Source organism: Scylla paramamosain, chromosome 24 (genome assembly GCF_035594125.1).
Source record: "Scylla paramamosain isolate STU-SP2022 chromosome 24, ASM3559412v1, whole genome shotgun sequence".
Lineage (NCBI taxonomy): Eukaryota > Metazoa > Arthropoda > Malacostraca > Decapoda > Portunidae > Scylla > Scylla paramamosain.
This window is the reverse complement of record NC_087174.1, coordinates 9,570,828-9,588,327: the sequence shown is the minus strand read 5'-3', so window position 1 is coordinate 9,588,327 and position 17,500 is coordinate 9,570,828. Positions and strand designations below refer to the sequence as shown.

Below are 17,500 nucleotides of genomic sequence, written 5' to 3'. Positions count from 1 at the left end.
TCTTGTTTGTCAGGGGGAGTGAGAGTGGGAGTGAGTGTCTAGATGGAGGGTGAAGGGAGGGAGAGGGAGGGGGTAGTGGTCACTCACCTGTTCTTGCCTACCTGCCCGTCACCTGCTGTGTTACTAGGGTGGTGTCTTGTGGTGATTGACAAGCTAAAAAAAGAAGAAAACACCACTTCACCTGACTCCTTGCCCACCTGAGTTACTGCTTGGTCTGGGCTGGGCTGGGCTTGGGTGGGCTGGGGAGGTGGGGCGTGCTGAGCTGGATGGGGTAAGTAGGGTTGAGTTAAACTGCATCCACTGACAGACGGATTGACTTCATTGATCTGATATGATAAATGATGTATAGGAATAAAACAGTAAATATTGAAGTGAGGTGATGGATTGATGTTGCTATAAAGTAATGATGGGTAAGAATAGAAGTGCAAATATTAAAGTGAGAGGATAGATGACTGTGTTGCCTTGAATGAATGATAGACAAGAATAGAACTGTGGATATTGAAGTGAGATAGGTGAATGTTATGTTTTGACGTAATGGCAGTTAATAATAAAACTATAAACATAAAAGAGATGATGGGTTGACGTTGCTTTCAAGTAATAATAGATGGGAATAAAACTGTAATTACTGAACAGAGATTTAGAACGGGACTTGATTGCTGTCGTGATAAGAGGAGGTACAATAAGATAATTCAAACAAGTGAAGATACAGGGCAATTAGTGGCTGCTTCAGATAGAGGAGGGGGCAAGGAGAGGACTAGGCAAGATTGGGGCTGGAGTGAGTAACTGTCAGCTCTTGAAAAAAATGGGAGGAACATAGGATAATAATTAGGGAAGCTGCAAGGGTCTGTCAGGTGTACACGCAGCAGTCCCTCAGAGGTGTGGGTAAGGACAGGGCACTCACAGTATAAGTAACACAACAGTACTTATTTGTGTCAGGAAAGGCAGGAAAGGCAGAAATATGAGCTAAAGTCCTGCTTAAAACGCCACATTAAAAAAGAAACAAGAGAAGCAAAGAGTAATACAAAATTTCTTTTACACTTTTTAGTACCACAATTTTATCTCGGTTGGATTTTCTCTCTCTCTCTCTCTCTCTCTCTCTCTCTCTCTCTCTCTCTCTCTCTCTCTCTCTCTCTCTCTCTCTCTCTCTCTCTCTCTCTCTCTCTCTCTCTCTCTCCTTCTCTCTCTCTCTCTCTCTCTCTCTCTCTCTCTCTCTCTCTCTCTCTCTCTCTCTCTCTCTCTCTCTCTAATATATCCTTCCGGATCTCAGTGTGGGTGTCCCTGATCGTTTGGTTGATGGGTTCACCTTGTGTGTGTGTATGTGTGTGTGTGTGTCTGTCTGTGTGTGTGTGTGTGTGTGTGTGTGTGTGTGTGTGTGTGTGTGTGTGTGTGTGTGTGGTGTGTGTGTGTGTGTGTGTGAAGGAAGTGGTGGTATTTGTGTGTGTAAGTTATGACTGCCAATGAGAAGAGAGGGCCCAGATGTGTGTGTGTGTGTGTGTGTGTGTGTGTGTGTGTGTGTGTGTGTGTGTGTGTGTGTGTGTGTGTGTGTGTGTGTGTGTGTGCGCCTTTCACGTGCTAGAGGTGACCTTGCAGGCGTGAGATTGGGGCGGGAAGGGGCGGGTGTAAGGGGTCGGTGGGTGCTTGGGCGGGGCCGGGGGCGGAGTAGGTGAGGACTCCCCCAGATATCGGTGGTCACTCTGGCTCCTTGGTGACGAGTTCCCCTGCAAACCTGTCCTTGGGGCGCCACCCGATCCGCCCCTGTTTTCGAGGGTGGGAAGGAGGGTGGTGAGGGCCACGACGCACCCACACACGCCCGCACCATGACGCCACGCCATGCTGCCCGCCCCTCGCCGCTGTCTGTGCGTGCATGGTGCTGCTGTGGTACGCTGCCCACGCCGCCCTCTTCCTTCCCCTATGGCGCTCTTCAGGTAAGGGAACAGCGCCCGAGGAATCCCATCACCAACTCATCTTTCCCCTTACCTTACTTTCCCCCTTGACTCACCCTTATCCGTTCTTCTATCCCCCCCTTCATTCTTTAAAACGCCTTTTTCCATCCTCAGCTTCCCTTCCATGTCCCCTTCCATGCCCCTCCCTGTCTGCCTCTCACCCACAGCATGAGTGCAGCATACCTCTGCTCCTCATCGCTGCGCTGCAACTCAACTCTGCTCCTGTGATACGAGTCGTACGTGCCTTCTTTCTACTCAGTTTTTACCCTCCTCATCCCCCATATCATCCTCCTCTTTCCCGTTATTTTTCCTCTTCGATATTTTTCTAAGTATACTGCACACACACACACACACACACACACACACACACACACACACACACACACACACACACACACACACACACACACACACACACACACACACACACACACACACACACACACACACACACACACACACACACACACACACACACACACACACACACACACACACACACAGTCCTCGAGAAAGAAGGATAGAGGCGGGGGCATGAAACTCATCGTATAATACCTTTTTTTTTACGTTGTTGATTATGGAGGAGAAGAGAAGACGCCGTCAGAAGATGGGTGGTGGTACTTGTCGCTCATTTTGAGATGGTCTGTCATGTTTTATGGGTTTTATGATACTTGTGTTGAGAGAGAGAGAGAGAGAGAGAGAGAGAGAGAGAGAGAGAGAGAGAGAGAGAGAGAGAGAGAGAGAGAGAGAGAGAGAGAGAGAGAGAGAGAGCTGAACGTGCAGCAGGCTGCGCAGCGGGTTAAGCGGGAAGCTCTTGTTACCTGTGCCAGCACCTCGCAGTCCTCACCTGCCGGCGAGCCCCACAGCCCTCGCCGCCCTTCGCGCCCCACAGCAGCCCTTCATGCCGGGCTTAAATGTGCCTCGTCAGCTGTCGCCGCTCCGCCCAGGCCCATCGAGTCCTGCGAATGAAACACTGAAGGGGGACGAAATGTTTTGGGAAAGACCGGTATGGCGGGGGAAGGTCGGGAAGCCTGATACCTCGGCTGGGGTTTCGTGAGGATTTAACCGCAGAACTGTCGCCACTCACTCGACGGGACGAGTGTTAGTATTGAGGGGACGTGGATGTGACGCGCACCGCCCTTTGTGTCTCCAGCTGTCCGACAGAAGAAGGAACAACCCTCGCTGCCCACCACCCTCCCCTCCTGCCTCTACACCCGCGCACTGGACAGGGTCCGGCGCGGCCTTGTGGTGGCGTGCAGCGATCTGTGTCAGGGGTCGTGTGCCACCCGGCCAAAAGGGTGTGGGGCGCGATGCCCAGGCTCGGGTTTCTTAATATCTTTGGAGGGCGAGCGAGGGACGAGGCCCGTGAGGGTGACTCTAGTGGTGAAGTAGACGGTGTGTGTGGTGGTGTGCTTCCTGAGGAGTCTCCTCTCCCACAAGGGCCACGGCGCAGGACGCCGGCCAAGTGGCGCTCCAGCGGCCACTGGTCGCCGCCGCAGCCTCGACCACTCACCCCTCAGGAACGCACCAACAGCCAGGAACTTCCTCGCTCCTTGGTGAACAGCGGCTCCTGGGATGAGTCTGAGCCCCCGAGCCCCGTGCCCACCCTACCGCACCGCCGCACTCTCACCCTGCAGGCTTCCTCCCACGTAGATTCTAGGCCGGTAACTGACGGGGAGGTGGAGGGGGTCTCCCTCCGGTGTGGAGAGCGGCGTCGCCGCAGCGACGTAATCAAGGAGGGCGGTGGCTAAGATCTTGGAGGAAAAGAAAGCCAACAGGTCAGCCAAGGAGCCGAGGACGTAACCGAGAGGGCGGGGGCCTGCCGCCACCCCACCCCGCGCCGCGTTCCCAAGACGGTCACGACGGACACTGACGATGAATCCGCAGAGTTCGCCGCTTACCTTCGTCAGCGACGCCACTGGCGAGGCCGCCGCCACCACAGCTCCACTAGCGACGCAGAGAGTCTGACGGCCAGCCAGGACGAAGGCAGTCCGCCGGCCTCACCCTCACCCCGCCCTGGCATCGCCCGCCGCGCCTCAAACTTCCTGCTGAAGTCCTTCAAAGCTGTGTCCATGACGATGCGCCTCAACAAGAAGTTCGTGCCCACCTACTACCTGAGCGGCACCCACGAGCTTCCTGAGACCGACCAGCTGCTGAACAGGTTCGGCCACTCGCTGGACTCCCGCCTGGAGGAGCGCAGACCCAGCCAGCCGGATCACAACTCCCTCTGCGTGGTGTGGGGACCTGGGGCCCGAGGACGGCGCCTCCCCCAGCCCCACCAGACACCATCGCAATAACCCCGCCTCTGTCGACTCCTCGCGAGAGTCTTCCCGCAACGCCTCGTCCAGTGACTTGTCCCGTGAGGAGTCCCCGGGGTCCGATACGCCCACTCGCTCCTCTCCCTGGTGTCCTGATCTAAGCCCCGAGGAACACATTTATGAGGAGCCGCGGATATGCATTGCCGCACCGCTCAACGACCCCACCAGCGAAGACTCGGAATCTCCGGAACGGAAGGATGTGGTCACGTGGCCGCGGCATCGCGAAGGGCACGGTGGCGTGCAGGCGAGCACCCTCCTCACCCTCCCGGAGGACATGACTGTGAGCGACAGGGAGAGCTGCAAGAGTCAGGGGCGCCAAGACTCTCCTTATCCTCGCAGGTGTCGCGGCTTCCGTTCGCTGCCTTGCTCCCCTCTCGTGCAACCCGCCATGGCGCCCCCCATCCTGCTCCATCGCCCCAGGCAGCGGGTGCCGTCGCAGCTGTCCCCTCGCCCTCCTGCTTCCCCACTGCCGCCGCGCCCACCGCAATCACCGTCTCCCCGCTCTGCCCTCTCGCTGCGGCCGCCGCTGCCTCCACGTCCCCCACCGTGCCTCAGTCCGGTGCCCAGGGTGGTGCTGCAGGAACCCTCATCGCCCCGCACTCACGCCTTACACGTGAGCTCGCCGGGCATCACTCATCATTCCAGACACGAGGTAGAAAATGCTCGAAATATTGCCCTCAGGAGGAACGGTCAGCGCGAGGCGCCGCTTTTCATCTCCATCCCTCGAGACCCTTCGAAGATGTCACACGAGATGCTGGAAAGCAGCAGCCGCGGCTCCGGCAGAGTGTCTCCCATTTACGCCCAACCCTACGCCTCCTCCCCCGGGCCGTACCACACGCCCTCCTATACTACACCCTTCAGGGACGTGTACTCCCTCACGCCCACCATCCAGAGTCCCACCGAGGCCGCCGGGACCGGCTGGCTCCTCTGAAGACGCCTCTGAACATCACAATGTATTTTTTGGACATGACTTCCAATTGGAGCAGCACTCGGGGCGCCGCAGCCCCTCCATCGCTGCTTACAGGCATGACTGCCACAGGGACTCCGCTTACTTCTCCACTGACGAGAGCACCGAGCCCGGGGCAGGCCCTGACATTTTACCTCGAGGGCCTTCACCTCCCTTCTCCTCGGCCTTTCTCAGAGAGGCCATCCAGCACTCGCTGGCCGACAGCCTCCATCGCCTGCCGGAGATAGTGGCCAGCGAGGTGAGCCGCCAGGTGAGGGAGTGCCTGCGGGACAGCACCTCCGAGGTGGCCGCTGAGCTACACAAGCTGTCCTCCACCAACACAGGCTCGGAGTCGCTAGGCCCCAAGCGACCCTCCTCCCTGGACCTACTGGGCTCCCCGCGTCGCCGCCACATCTACAGCTACAGCTGCCAGGACCTGCTTGGGGACGATCCCTTCCCGCTGGCCCTCAGCCACAGCCGCAGATCGTCCCGGGCGGGAGCCACGCTCTCCGTTGTTGATTTGGACTCGAGCAGCGACGACCAGATGTGTTCCAAGGGCGTGTCTGCCAGCCACTGGAACCAGACCACCTCTGAGCCCTCGCACCTCCACCACCTCCACCTGGAGCATGCCGTGGCTCAGGTGGAGGTGGAGGGCGACGTGGTGGAGCTTCCCTTCAAGCACCATCAGCACCTGAAGGAAGCCCTCACGCCCCTGTGCCGCGAGCTGAGCCAGAGCCACCTGCTGGACGGAAAGGGGCGAGGCGGGGGCGGGCAGCACGAGTGTGGTGTTGCGGCTGCAAGTGGCCGTAGACCAGCTGGACGACAACCAGAGCGATACCTCCATGGAGTGGGACTACTTCGACCAGCGCGACGGTGAGTGGCTGGCTCCCTGCTAGCGGCGGCGGTTGGGGTTGGGGGCGCTGCGCCACAGCCGTGAGTCAGCCAGGCAGTGCTGTGGCTCGTGTCGTCCCTCCCCCCACTCTCCCGCAGCAGTGCATTGAGAGGGCGGTGCTCCGCTCCAGCCTCCACCGCAGACCTGTGCTGCCGGGAGGTGGCCGTTCCCTAGGAGGCGCTCTGAGTATTACATGAAGTTGGAAGGTCACGTCGTGCCTTGGAGGGGTGTGAGGTGGGGGCGGGGCGGTGAGTGGGCGTTTATGTTCTATGTTGAGTCGCGCACCTTTGTGAAGAAGGCGAAACACAATGGATTCATGTAGTAAGCGGCATTATGCCCTTAGTCTTTAGATGTCAACTGTGTGTGTGTGTGTGTGTGTGTGTGTGTGTGTGTGTGTGTGTGTGTGTGAATGAGATATGAGATGAATTGGGGTTTTCTTAACAAAGGTCAGAGGGTGGAGGACAAGCGTTACATAGTGAAGGGCCAGCGGGTCGGGCGGGGATGTCGCTGAGGACTGAATAACAAAGAGTGGCAGGTAGCGACGACGAATTGACAGCGAGGCGATTCGTGCGGGAAGACAGGTGTGGTGCGTGGTGATGAGAGGTGTCGTAAGAAGCGGGTCAGGTGAGGACGCTTCTGAAGTAAAAGTCACATGAATGGCAGCCCTACCTCGTCCATTGTCTTTGTGTAAGGAAGTGTCTCTGGATCATGTAGCTACTGTACTCTTAGTGTTTCCCGCGCCGCTGCTTCCGGGCACTGACTGCCAACTTGAGTGGACATCAGTCCTGCCGACGTCTTTGTTACGGTATTTCTATTAAACTTTTGAGTTGCCACATCTTGGTTTGTCTGTCATGAGGCGGAGGGTGGCATGCCAGTGAGGGGAGGGACTGGGGAAAGGAGTGAGAAAGGAAAGGAAGAGATGCTTGGTTAGGTCAGAGGAAGAGGAGGAGGAAGGAGACCTGGAAGATATACTTGTATTGTGGAAGTGGAAGGGGGGGGGGGTAGTAGAAGGAGGAGGAGGAGGACTAGCTGGCTCCATGCTGGCGGCGGGCACCTCGCCAGCAGCCACCGCCGCCGCCGCCACCAGCAGGAGTTTTCTCAAAAGGTCGAAAGATTAACCTTCATTTTCAATCCCCTGCCATTGCCTTCTCCCCAACTCCCCCACCCTTCTCCCCACCCCCCACCGCTCCTTCTCTTCTCCCCCACGCCCCGCCATTAGATTAATCGTTATATTTGTAATAGCGAGGCAAATTCCCCTGAAAGAAGCCGTCCCGCCCTGGCGCCTTCGTCCCTCACAAGTCGTAAATTGTTGCCAGTCTCGCCTGCTGCCCGACGGCGGTGAAGGAGGCGGCGACGGTGGTGCTGGTGGTGGCGGCGGCGGCGGTGGCGGTGGTGATGATGATGATGATGATGAGAGCTCTTTTTCTTTATTAATTTCTTCCCGTAATGATGAAGGCGGTGGATAATGGGAGTTTTGCTAATGATGGTGGTGGTGGTGGTGGTGGTGGTGGTGGTGGTGGTGGTGATGGTAGCAGCTCTTTTAACGAGTTAATTTCTTCCTGGTGAGGGAGAAGGCTTGGGACTCTTTATGGTGGTGATAGTGGTGGTGGCGGTGGTGGTGAAGTGAAGTGAAAGGACAGCTGTTGAGGAGAACACGTTATAACATGACACCACGACCTCTTCTCTCTCTCTCTCTCTCTCTCTCTCTCTCTCTCTCTCTCTCTCTCTCTCTCTCTCTCTCTCTCTCTCTCTCTCTCTCTCTCTCTCTCTCTCTCTCTCTCTCTCTCTCTCCCCCCCCACTCCATGCCTACCTTCCCTCCAGCTGCACCACTTTCCCTCCCTCCCTTCTCATGATACCCCTCCTCTTCCTCTTCCTCCTTCCTCCATTTCGCTTCCCGCTCTCGTTTATCCTCCCTCTTCCATCAACCCCTATTTTATCTCCCCTCCCCTTTTCCTTGCCTCCCAGTCCCCTCTCCCACTTCCTCCACTCTCCTCCTCCACCTAATCTCCTTCGTTAGTCTTCACCCTGTATAATCCTCCCCGCATTTCCCCCCTCTCCCCCTTCTTCTCCCCTCTCCCTCTTCTCCACCCCCCTCCAGTCTCCTCTCATCTGAGTTGTGGTTTATATTTTTGTTCTTATTTGTATCATATTTTCTTAAGTCCATCCTCCCTCCCTCCATCCACTCTGTTACCTCCCTCCCTCCTTCATATCCTTCCCTTCAACATCTAGTCTCCTCCTCCTCCATTTCCTTCCGTATCCTTTGTCTTTCCTCCTCCTCCTCCTCCTCCTCCTCCTCCTCCTCCTCCTCCTCCTCCTCCTCCTCCTCCTCCTCCTCTCCTTCCATATTTTTTTTCCTTGTCCTTCCCTTCTTCCATCCTTCCATCCTTCTTTTATGTGTTTTCTTTCACTCTCCTTCTTTCTTCCCTATCTTTACTCTTCCTTGGTAAAACTATAGGAGGAGAAGGAGGATGAGGAAGAGGAAGAGTTACCGTAAGTCTCAAGGTAATTGGTTAATGAAGGCATAACAGGGAGAGAGGGAGGGAGGGAGAGGCGAGACTCACTTCATTACTCTCCCTGCGTCACCATCACTTTTGCTAATCCAGCATGACGGAAGGGAGAGAAGTGGAGGGAGGGAGGGAGGGAAGTGAATGTGGACGATGAGGGAGGGAAACAAGGGAAAGGGAAGGAAAAGGAAGAGGAGATGCAGAGTGGAATAAGTGAATGTGGTGGGGTTGGGAAGATGAGGGAGAGTGAGGGAGAGGGACAAAGTGGACAGAGGGAGGAAAGTGAGGGGAAAGAGAGGAAAAGGATTTGTGGGGACAGAAAATGAACTGAGGAAAGGAAACAAAGAGGGAAAAGTAAGAATAATGGATTGAAAAAGGGAGATGAAGGGGAGGAAAGAGGAACATGGGAAGAGAGGAAAGTAAGAGAGAAAGAATAGTAGAGGAGACGATAAATAAACTGAGGAAAGGGAGGTAAGAGAGAGAGAGGGAGAGAGAGGATGAAAAATGGATTGAAAGAAGGGAGGAAAGTGAATGGAAGGAAGGAAGAAGAGGATAAAAAGAGAGAGGAAAGTGAAAGTAAAAGAAATAAGAGAAGGAGAGAGAGAGAGAATATAGGAAGCGAAAGAATAAGGCACTTACGAAAGGAATGTAAGAAGGAGAACGAGGATGGAGAACGGATTAAGAGAGAAGAGATGAATGAAGAAAAGAAAGAAAAAAAATTGGGAAGAGGAACGTGAAGATGGAAAGTAAGAGAGGGAAAAAGGAAAAAAATAGGAAGGAAAAGAAAAAATGGACTTAGTAAAGGGACGAAAAAAAGAAAGAGAGGATTGAGAACAAATTGAGTAAAGGGAGAGAGGGAAGAAGATGATGGGGAGAGATTAAAATGAAGAAAAGAAAGCGAACATAGAAAGCGAAAAAAAGGACTTAGGAAAGATGAAAAGATAAAAAACGAGAGGAAATAGAGAATGAATTGAGAGAAGGGAGAGAGAGGGGAAGAAGAGGATGGGGAAAGCAGAATGAAGGAAAGAAAGAGAACATAGAAAACGAAAGAAAAAAAAAGACTTAGAGATGAAAAAAGAGGGAATGGAGAATGGATTGAAAGAAGGGAGAAAAGTGAAGGGAGGGAGGGAAGAAAGTGGGAACAGGATAGTGATGGAGCGGTGAGGAGCGTCTTTGGTCACCTGAATTACTTCCCCCATCAGGAGCTGACCTTCGTGGGGTGGTGGTTGATAGGACGCCTTTTGGTCAGCTTTTTTTCTTTAATTCCTAACTGGAGTCTGGCCAAGGAGAGGAAGCATAAAAAATAAAGAAATAAAGAAGAATGAAATAAACGGAAATGCGGGTTGGGAGGGGGAAGGAGGAGGTGACGGGGTAGACGAGGAATAGAGGACTGTTGCTTAGTGTGTGTGTGTGTGTGTGTGTGTGTGTGTGTGTGTGTGTGTGTGTGTGTGTGTGTGTGTGTGTGTGTGTGTGTGCGCGCTTTAATTAAAAGCCAGGTGTTTGATTAAGTGCAGGTGTTGGCTGTGCTGTTTCGTGTTCTGAATGCCGTTTTTATTTTCTTCCCTTTGTCATTTTGTGTTGCATTTTTATCATAATGGCTATATTTTCTTTCTTATTTGTATCAGGTGGTGAGGCTAAACGGTGGAAGTATGATAGGATGAAAGTGGGTAACGGATGGGTGAAGATGGGATGATGGAGGAATGAAGCTAAATGGTAGAAAGATGAAGATCAGGTGGAGGGTGACGGTTGGATGAAGGGATGAAGATAGTGAGGAGTGGAGGTGAGTGGTAGAAGGTAACGCCTTAATTATAATGATGTCTTTTATTGCAGGTAAGCTTGTGTCCCTCCCCTGTTGCTCTAACTCACCTGTGATGACGTGATGACGACGTGGTGGTGGGTGAGTATAAGTGTGACAGCAGTGGTAGAAAGAGGAGGAGAAGGAGGAGGACTTGATGTGTGACTACGATTTTTTTCCCATTAGTTTAAGAATTTTGAGAGGAAAGTGTGAATTGTATAAGTAGTGTATGTTAGTGGTAGTGGTGGTGGTGTAGAAACTCCCGTTACACAGCATCAGAGGTGGCGACTCTGGTGATGTTAGCTGCTCGGCGTTGTCTATCACCACAGGGAAATGTTGGTGAAATTATCCCATAACTCCCTCACTTTATTGCTGGAAGACTGGACGAGGGGAGGAACCACTACTGCTGCTACTACTTCAACTACTACTACTACTACTACTACTACTACTACTACTACTACTACTACTACTACTACTACTACTACTACTACTACTACTACTACTACTACTACTACTGACCATAAGTATTACTATCCTCGCTGTCACCAATGCTTGTACACTATTATCATTATTATAACTATTTTTCTTAATAATCATGGTATTTACTTCTACCACCACCACCACCACCACCACCACCACCACCACCACTGCAATTTTTCCCAGCTTATGATTCCCAATATGATTTGTTCACCGTACCTGAATTACTGCACTTTATATAACCATTAACCAGGTGTAATTAGGCAAGGTCATCCATCACCTGCGTTTGACTGCTGTTGGCTCCGGGCTGCAAAACTCATTACCAACACTATGAACAGTATATGTTTTTTTTTTGTTTTTTTTTTTCATTATTTATTTATTTTTTTTTTTCTGTACATATGATGGGCTGATGGTTGTATCTCATGGGGCTATTACCACACACACACACACACACACACACACACACACACACACACACACACACACACACACACACACACACACACACACGGTCGTGACCAGACGCTTGATGTGATGGAGAGTGAGATAAGAGAGAACATGCTGGGAGAGTTTTAGAGTTTCAGAACAATAGGCAAAAGTTATGAGAAATGAGTTTGTGTGTGTGTGTGTGTGTGTGTGTGTGTGTGTGTGTGTGTGTGTGTGTGTGTGTGTGTGTGTGTGTCTGTGTGTGTGTGTGTGTGTGTGATACGTGACTTAAATCCCGCCTGAGCAACGAAAAATAAGAAGCATAGCAATGATGAGAAGATAAAAGAGGAAGAAGCAAGAAAGGAAAAAAGACTAATACAAACAAGAAGAAAAATACGAAGCAGAAGAGGAAAAGAAGAAAAGGAGGAGGAAGAAAAAGAGAAACAAAAGTAAGGACAAGAATACCAATAACAACAACAACAACAACAACAACAACAACAAACAAGATGAGTTCGACCTTGTCTCTAAGTGCTTCTTCTGCTTCACCTCCTTGACACTGGCACTGAGGAGGCGCGGCGGGAGGGGTGGAGGGGAGAATGTGGAGGAAGGGGGGGAGAGGAGGAGGTGACGGGGGTAGACGAGGAAGGGGGTAGAAGGAATTAAAAGGTGGAAGAAAAGTGGAGAGAGAGAGAGAGAGAGAGAGAGAGAGAGAGAGAGAGAGAGAGAGAGAGAGAGAGAGAGAGAGAGAGAGAGAGAGAGAGAGAGAGAGAGAGAGAGTGGAAGTAATAGTCAAGCCTCATTATCTCCGCCTCATTGTTCCACTTAAGAGGTCACGGCAAACACACACACACACACACACACACACACACACACACACACACACACACACACACACACACACACACACACACACACACACACACGGGCTGGCTGGCGGGATATTGCTGTGTCAGGAAAGTTGGAGCGCGACTCTTTTATCTCTGTAATCTATCAAACGAAAAATCCTTAATGAAATTCCAAAGTTTACATGTTTATTTATCTCCTCCGTATTGAGATTCCACGTGTTGAGGGAAGAATGGGAGCGAGAGAAGCGAGAGGAGAGAGAGAGAGAGAGAGAGAGAGAGAGAGAGAGAGAGAGAGAGAGAGAGAGAGAGAGAGAGAGAGAGAGAGAGAGAGAGAGAGAGAGAGAGAGAGAGAGAGGAGTATGGAGTAAAGGAAGGGTTAGGGAAAGTACAGGTCTATTATTAGGGAAATGGGGGGGCTGAAAGGATGAAAAATAGCTATAGAGAGAGAGAGAGAGAGAGAGAGAGAGAGAGAGAGAGAGAGAGAGAGAGAGAGAGAGAGAGAGAGAGAGAGAGAGAGAGCCAGTAGGTTTAGATTGAATTGACTACGAATAGAAGTGAATTGTGTTGTGGTGGAGTGGATGAAGGTACTGGATGCTCGTGGGGTGTTCGTGTGTTGGTGGGTGCTTCAAGCCTGGGGGGAGGGACCAGTGGGGGACAGGAGCCTTGTTATCGTCTAGGTGGCCTGGGGGAGGTTATCAGGGGTGTCAGGGGAGCTACCTTTTATGGGGAGGCCGTTCTCTCCTGCCTTATTAGCGATGCTGCCTGACGACCTACCCACCCAGCCTCTCCTCTCCCCTACCCTCCCCTCTCCTCTCCTCTCTCGTCTTTCATTCTCACCCACGCACTTCCTTGACCTACACTGACCCACAGGTGTCCCACGTAACTAGTGCCACTACCCACTACGTGACTCTTAACTCTTGCTGACCTTAACATTCTCACAACTCTTACCCACTCACCTCTTACCTGAACACTATAAAGACTCGTACTCACTGTGGTTCTTGCTAGTTACCTGTATTTATCTTTCTCTCTTACAAATTAGTTCCTTAGCTGAACTCTTAATTATGGTTCTCCTGCTTCATACTAGTTACCTGTTTTGACTTACCTGTGGTTTTACTAATTAGTGTATTAACTCCTTGCCTATTATGCCTATCAGATGCTCTCAGTTCTTACTCCTCTCGCGTCTTACTAGTTAAACTGTGCTGGCTCTTACTTACTGGGCACTTAGCAATTAGCCCCTTGCCTGCTCAGTCCGCCAGGTGCGCCCAACTCCTGCTCCCTAAGTTGTGCACTAAGCAGGTAGGCGCTCGATGCACTCAGGTAAATAACTTTCCCCTCATTACCTGGTGCTTTTTAAAGAGAGAGAGAGAGAGAGAGAGAGAGAGAGAGAGAGAGAGAGAGAGAGAGAGAGAGAGAGAGAGAGAGAGAGAGAGTAAAGCTGAATTTATACGAGCAGTCAAGGGGAGAAAAACAATCTCCCCGCACACCTTTCTTGGCCTCCTAAGCTTTAAATATTGCGAAAGGCGGCCTCATTTCTTGCAGCGTTTCACAGTCAGCGGCCGTACAAGATTCAGAAAACATCCCCGCCTTCGTTTATTTATCCACTAACCCTCTGCCAGTTACTGTATGGCTTATCTGACTAACCTTAAGACGATTTTACTGACCAAGTACTTTTAATGTGACACGGCAAATGGTCATAGGGGAAAAAGAAATAAGTGGGGCAAAAGAAAGGCTTTCTTAACTTGCCGCTACCAAAAAGTTGCAGAATAAATCAAAAGAAACTGGTCGGTTTAGTTCCAGGTTTAGTTAATAGGTATGATACACTCCACTTTTCAAACAGCTCAAGTCGTAGGAAGGAGGAAAATATGAATAAATATGGAGCTACAGAGTTTACCGGTTTAGAAGTGACAAGGTACAATGAAGTAAAATGAAATAGGATAATAGACAAGGAACCCTGTTATCTTCCACGTTTTACATAAAGAAGGGAAGCACAGATATACGATAATAGAAGCAAGAAATCCTATCATCCTTGTGTTATATAGAGAAGAGAAGCACAGGTGTAGGATAATGAAAGCAATAAGTCTTATTATCCTCCACGTGCTGTATAGAGAAGAAAAGCACAGGTGTTCTACAAAAGTGTATTAAGGGTGAAAACTGTGTCAGGTGACGGGAATAACCTGAAGAAGACGTAATGTTGGGGCCTCAACGTCACTCCGTCAGCGTCACCCCGTCAGGAATAGCAACAAGGGTCTTCAGATACGTGTAAAGATCTCTCTCTCTCTCTCTCTCTCTCTCTCTCTCTCTCTCTCTCTCTCTCTCTCTCTCTCTCTCTCTCTCTCTCTCTCTCTCTCTCTCTCTCTCTCTCTCTCTCTCTCTCTCAGGTAGTTTGATTTATAAGATTGTATGAGCGGGTGGATGACTGAGTGAGTGAGTGAGTGAAGGCTTGTGAGAGAGTGGGTGAGTGAGTGAATGAAGGGCCTGTGAGAGGAGTGAGTGAGTGAGTGAGTGAGTGGATCAGGAGATGATGTATTATCTCGACTCATCTCCTTCTGTAATTATTTTTCTGTCATAACCCTGGAGAGAGAGAGAGAGAGAGAGAGAGAGAGAGAGAGAGAGAGAGAGAGAGAGAGAGAGAGAGAGAGAGAGAGAGAGAGAGAGAAGGGGGGATGTGGCTGGGACGAAAATTAGTGGGCGTGGATGTGAGGGAACATGAGGCGTGTAGAGAGAGAGAGAGAGAGAGAGAGAGAGAGAGAGAGAGAGAGAGAGAGAGAGAGAGAGAGAGAGAGAGAGTCGTGGGCGGGAGGCGTGAGTGGAGGTTCAACGCCCACCACGCCCATGCTCGTCCCGCTGATCCCATTCTGCCGCCTCTCGCCAGCCTCCGTTTCCTCCTACACGTCCTACGCCCCTACCCTCTCTCTCTCTCTCTCTCTCTCTCTCTCTCTCTCTCTCTCTCTCTCTCTCTCTCTCTCTCTCTCTCTCTCTCTCTGATCTTCTGCCATCTCAGTTCGTGTCATGTCCTTCTGTGTGTGTGTGTGTGTGTGTGTGTGTGTGTGTGTGTGTGTGTGTGTGTGTGTGTGTGTGTGTGTGTGTCACATGGTGATAAGCGGCGGCCTGGCGTGAATCGGGCTGAAGCGGAAGTCATTATCTCGTAAACTCCTCGCCAGTTAGACCACGGGACTTGGTGACACTCACGACGGCGGGAACGCGAGTGTTGCGGGCGGCGAGAGACTGACCGCTGCGGGCGTGAGATGGGCGGCTGAGAGATGGGAGAGAGAGAGAGAGGTTTGGGCGGGCGGGTGGTGAGTCGTGTGGTAGTGGTGGTGGTGGCGGGTCGGGCGCTCTCAGCTTTAGTCTAGTTCCAGCAAGCATCACCGCCCCGCCGCCGCCGCCGCCGCCTCCGCCAAGTGCCAGAGCCAGCAGTGTGCCGCGGAGTGCCGGAGCGTGTGTGTCCGTCTCAGTGTGTGTGGAGTTGTGTCTTGTGTTGTCTTGTGCTGCGCGGGGCTCCAGGCGTCGCGGCCCCACCAGGAGTGTGCTGTGAAGTGATACAGTGGTGTTGGTGTTGCTTCTGGTGCTACTGGTGCCGCGGGAGTGAAAAGAGAGGGTGAGAGAGAGATAGAAAGAGGAAGAGGGAGATAGAGAGATAAAAGAGAGAGAAAAATAATTGGTTTGAGAGGTGAGGGAAGTTGTGACGCATGGAACTGATGGAGGGACGGTTTTTTCCTTCCTCCTCCTCCTCCTCCTCCTCCTCCGATAACATCCAGACTCACAGGAAGATTCGTACCTTCCTGCTGGGGGCGATCCCTTGCAATCTCCTCCTCCTCCTCCTCCTCCTCCTCCTCCTCCAGCCACATCTTCCACCACAGCCACCGCCACCTGCCTTAATAGTGGACGCCGTGGGAATGTTGGGGGAGGAAGGAGCTGAGAGAGAGGTCGGCAGGAGGAGGAGGCGGAGGTGGAAACTGCTGGTAATGGTGGTGGTGTTGGTATAATTGTCTGAACGTACGAGTATTGGACTGAGTTACGTGTCTTGCTACCGTGTGCTGTGTTGTGTTGTGTGGAAGAGTAGGAGAAGAGGAGGAAGAACACAACGATGACTACTGCTGCAACTGCTTTTGCTGTTGCTGCTGCTGCTGGTGGTGCTGCTGCTGCTGCTGTTGGTGCTGCTGCTGGTGCTGCTGCTGCTGCTGCTGCTGCTGTTGCTGTTGCTGTTACTACTACTACTACTACTACTACTACTACTACTACTACTACTACTACTACTACTACTACTACTACTACTACTACTACTAGAAGTTGTAGGAGGAGAAGAAGAAGAGGAAGAAAAGTAGACAACAACTACAACGGCTATTACTACTACGTCTACTACCACCACCACTACCACTACCAGAAGAAGAATAAATTGAAGACAAAGAAAATAGGAATAAGAGAGATTAACTGAGAGGAGGAACAGGAAAAGGAGATTAAGTGTAGAGATCGTTAAAATGCCTCATCCTGGTAGTCTCGAGGTGGTGCAGGGGAGGGGTGGGGGTCGTGCCTTGAAATCGCTGACCAACTGGTGTGAGAGTGAGGGAGAGTGAGGGGGATGATGAAGTAGGTTAAAAGAAGGATTGTGAGTGTAACAATATTGTGGGGGGGCGGTTTTTGATGAGGGTGCTTGTGGTGGGGGCGGTGAGTCATTGAAGTGAGTCACGGTTGGGGGGTGTCGGGTGTTGGGGAGGCTGTGGTGAGGGTTGGGGGTGTCAGGTGGTGGTGAGAGTAAGGTGGAATGCTGTGTGTGGATTTTATGGTGGAGGATGTGGAGGGGAGTACATCTGTGGTGGACTTTCTCTTGCCTTCCTGACCCTTTTATCCCTTCCCTTCATTTGCATCCACCTTTTCCATCCTTGTTTCTCTTCCTCTGTTCCTTCTCTTCCTTAAATTGTTTACCATCCTTTTTTCATCTGTTCATCTTAACCTTATCTTCCACCTATTTCCAACACTTCTCCCACCTCTCCCATCCTTGTTTCTCTCCTTTCGTTTCTTCCCTTCCTTCGCCTTTTCCTCCAACTGTTTACGTATCTTTTTCTCCACCTCCACCTTTCATCCCATCTTTCTCTTTTCTGCCACCTATTTATCGTCTATTTTTCTCCCATCGTTCGTTTCCCCTCCCTTTCTTCTCTTCCTTTAGCTATTTATCCCCCATTTCTCCATCTCCCTGTTCATCAACCTCTCTCTCTCACTCATTTCTAATCTCACCTCTTTCTCATCTCCCACACTCTTTACTTTTACTTCCCCCACTCTGCCCCGCTCCCACGCAGCCCACGCAACCCACACACTCATGCCCCGTACTCTCAAATCTGGGCGGAGCTGGATAACC

General features: G+C 51.6%; 2 protein-coding genes across 23 annotated transcripts in view; both read left to right on the top strand.

The window, feature by feature from the left end:
• Positions 1-17,500, top strand: part of LOC135112709 (MAP7 domain-containing protein 2-like) — a 101,703-nt gene that overhangs the window by 2,010 nt on the left and 82,193 nt on the right. For 4 of the 22 annotated variants that reach the window (XM_064027414.1, XM_064027446.1, XM_064027416.1 and 1 more), the window contains exon 1: positions 15,591-15,745. The exons of 1 other annotated variant lie outside the window; for it this stretch is intronic. Coding sequence is in view for 1 of the 21 variants with exons in the window: in XM_064027425.1 (XP_063883495.1) it covers positions 1,865-1,925 (61 nt within the window). In the remaining 20 variants the exon portion in view is untranslated. Of the gene's footprint in view, positions 1-1,849; positions 1,926-15,497; positions 15,746-17,500 lie in introns of those variants that run through there. 17 more of the 22 variants (XM_064027438.1, XM_064027452.1, XM_064027456.1 and 14 more) reach the window with 12 other exon arrangements.
• On the top strand, positions 4,787-12,062 carry LOC135112713 (uncharacterized). The gene is made up of 2 exons (XM_064027463.1): positions 4,787-6,080; positions 10,435-12,062. Exons 1-2 carry the CDS (start codon positions 4,921-4,923, stop codon positions 10,436-10,438), a joined length of 1,164 nt encoding a protein of 387 aa, XP_063883533.1. The 5' UTR covers positions 4,787-4,920; the 3' UTR covers positions 10,439-12,062.

Bases quoted from the DNA above. Each gene is read 5' to 3' on its own strand.
- LOC135112713 (XM_064027463.1), top strand. From the start codon at position 4,921: ATGCTCGAAATATTGCCCTCAGGAGGAACGGTCAGCGCGAGGCGCCGC.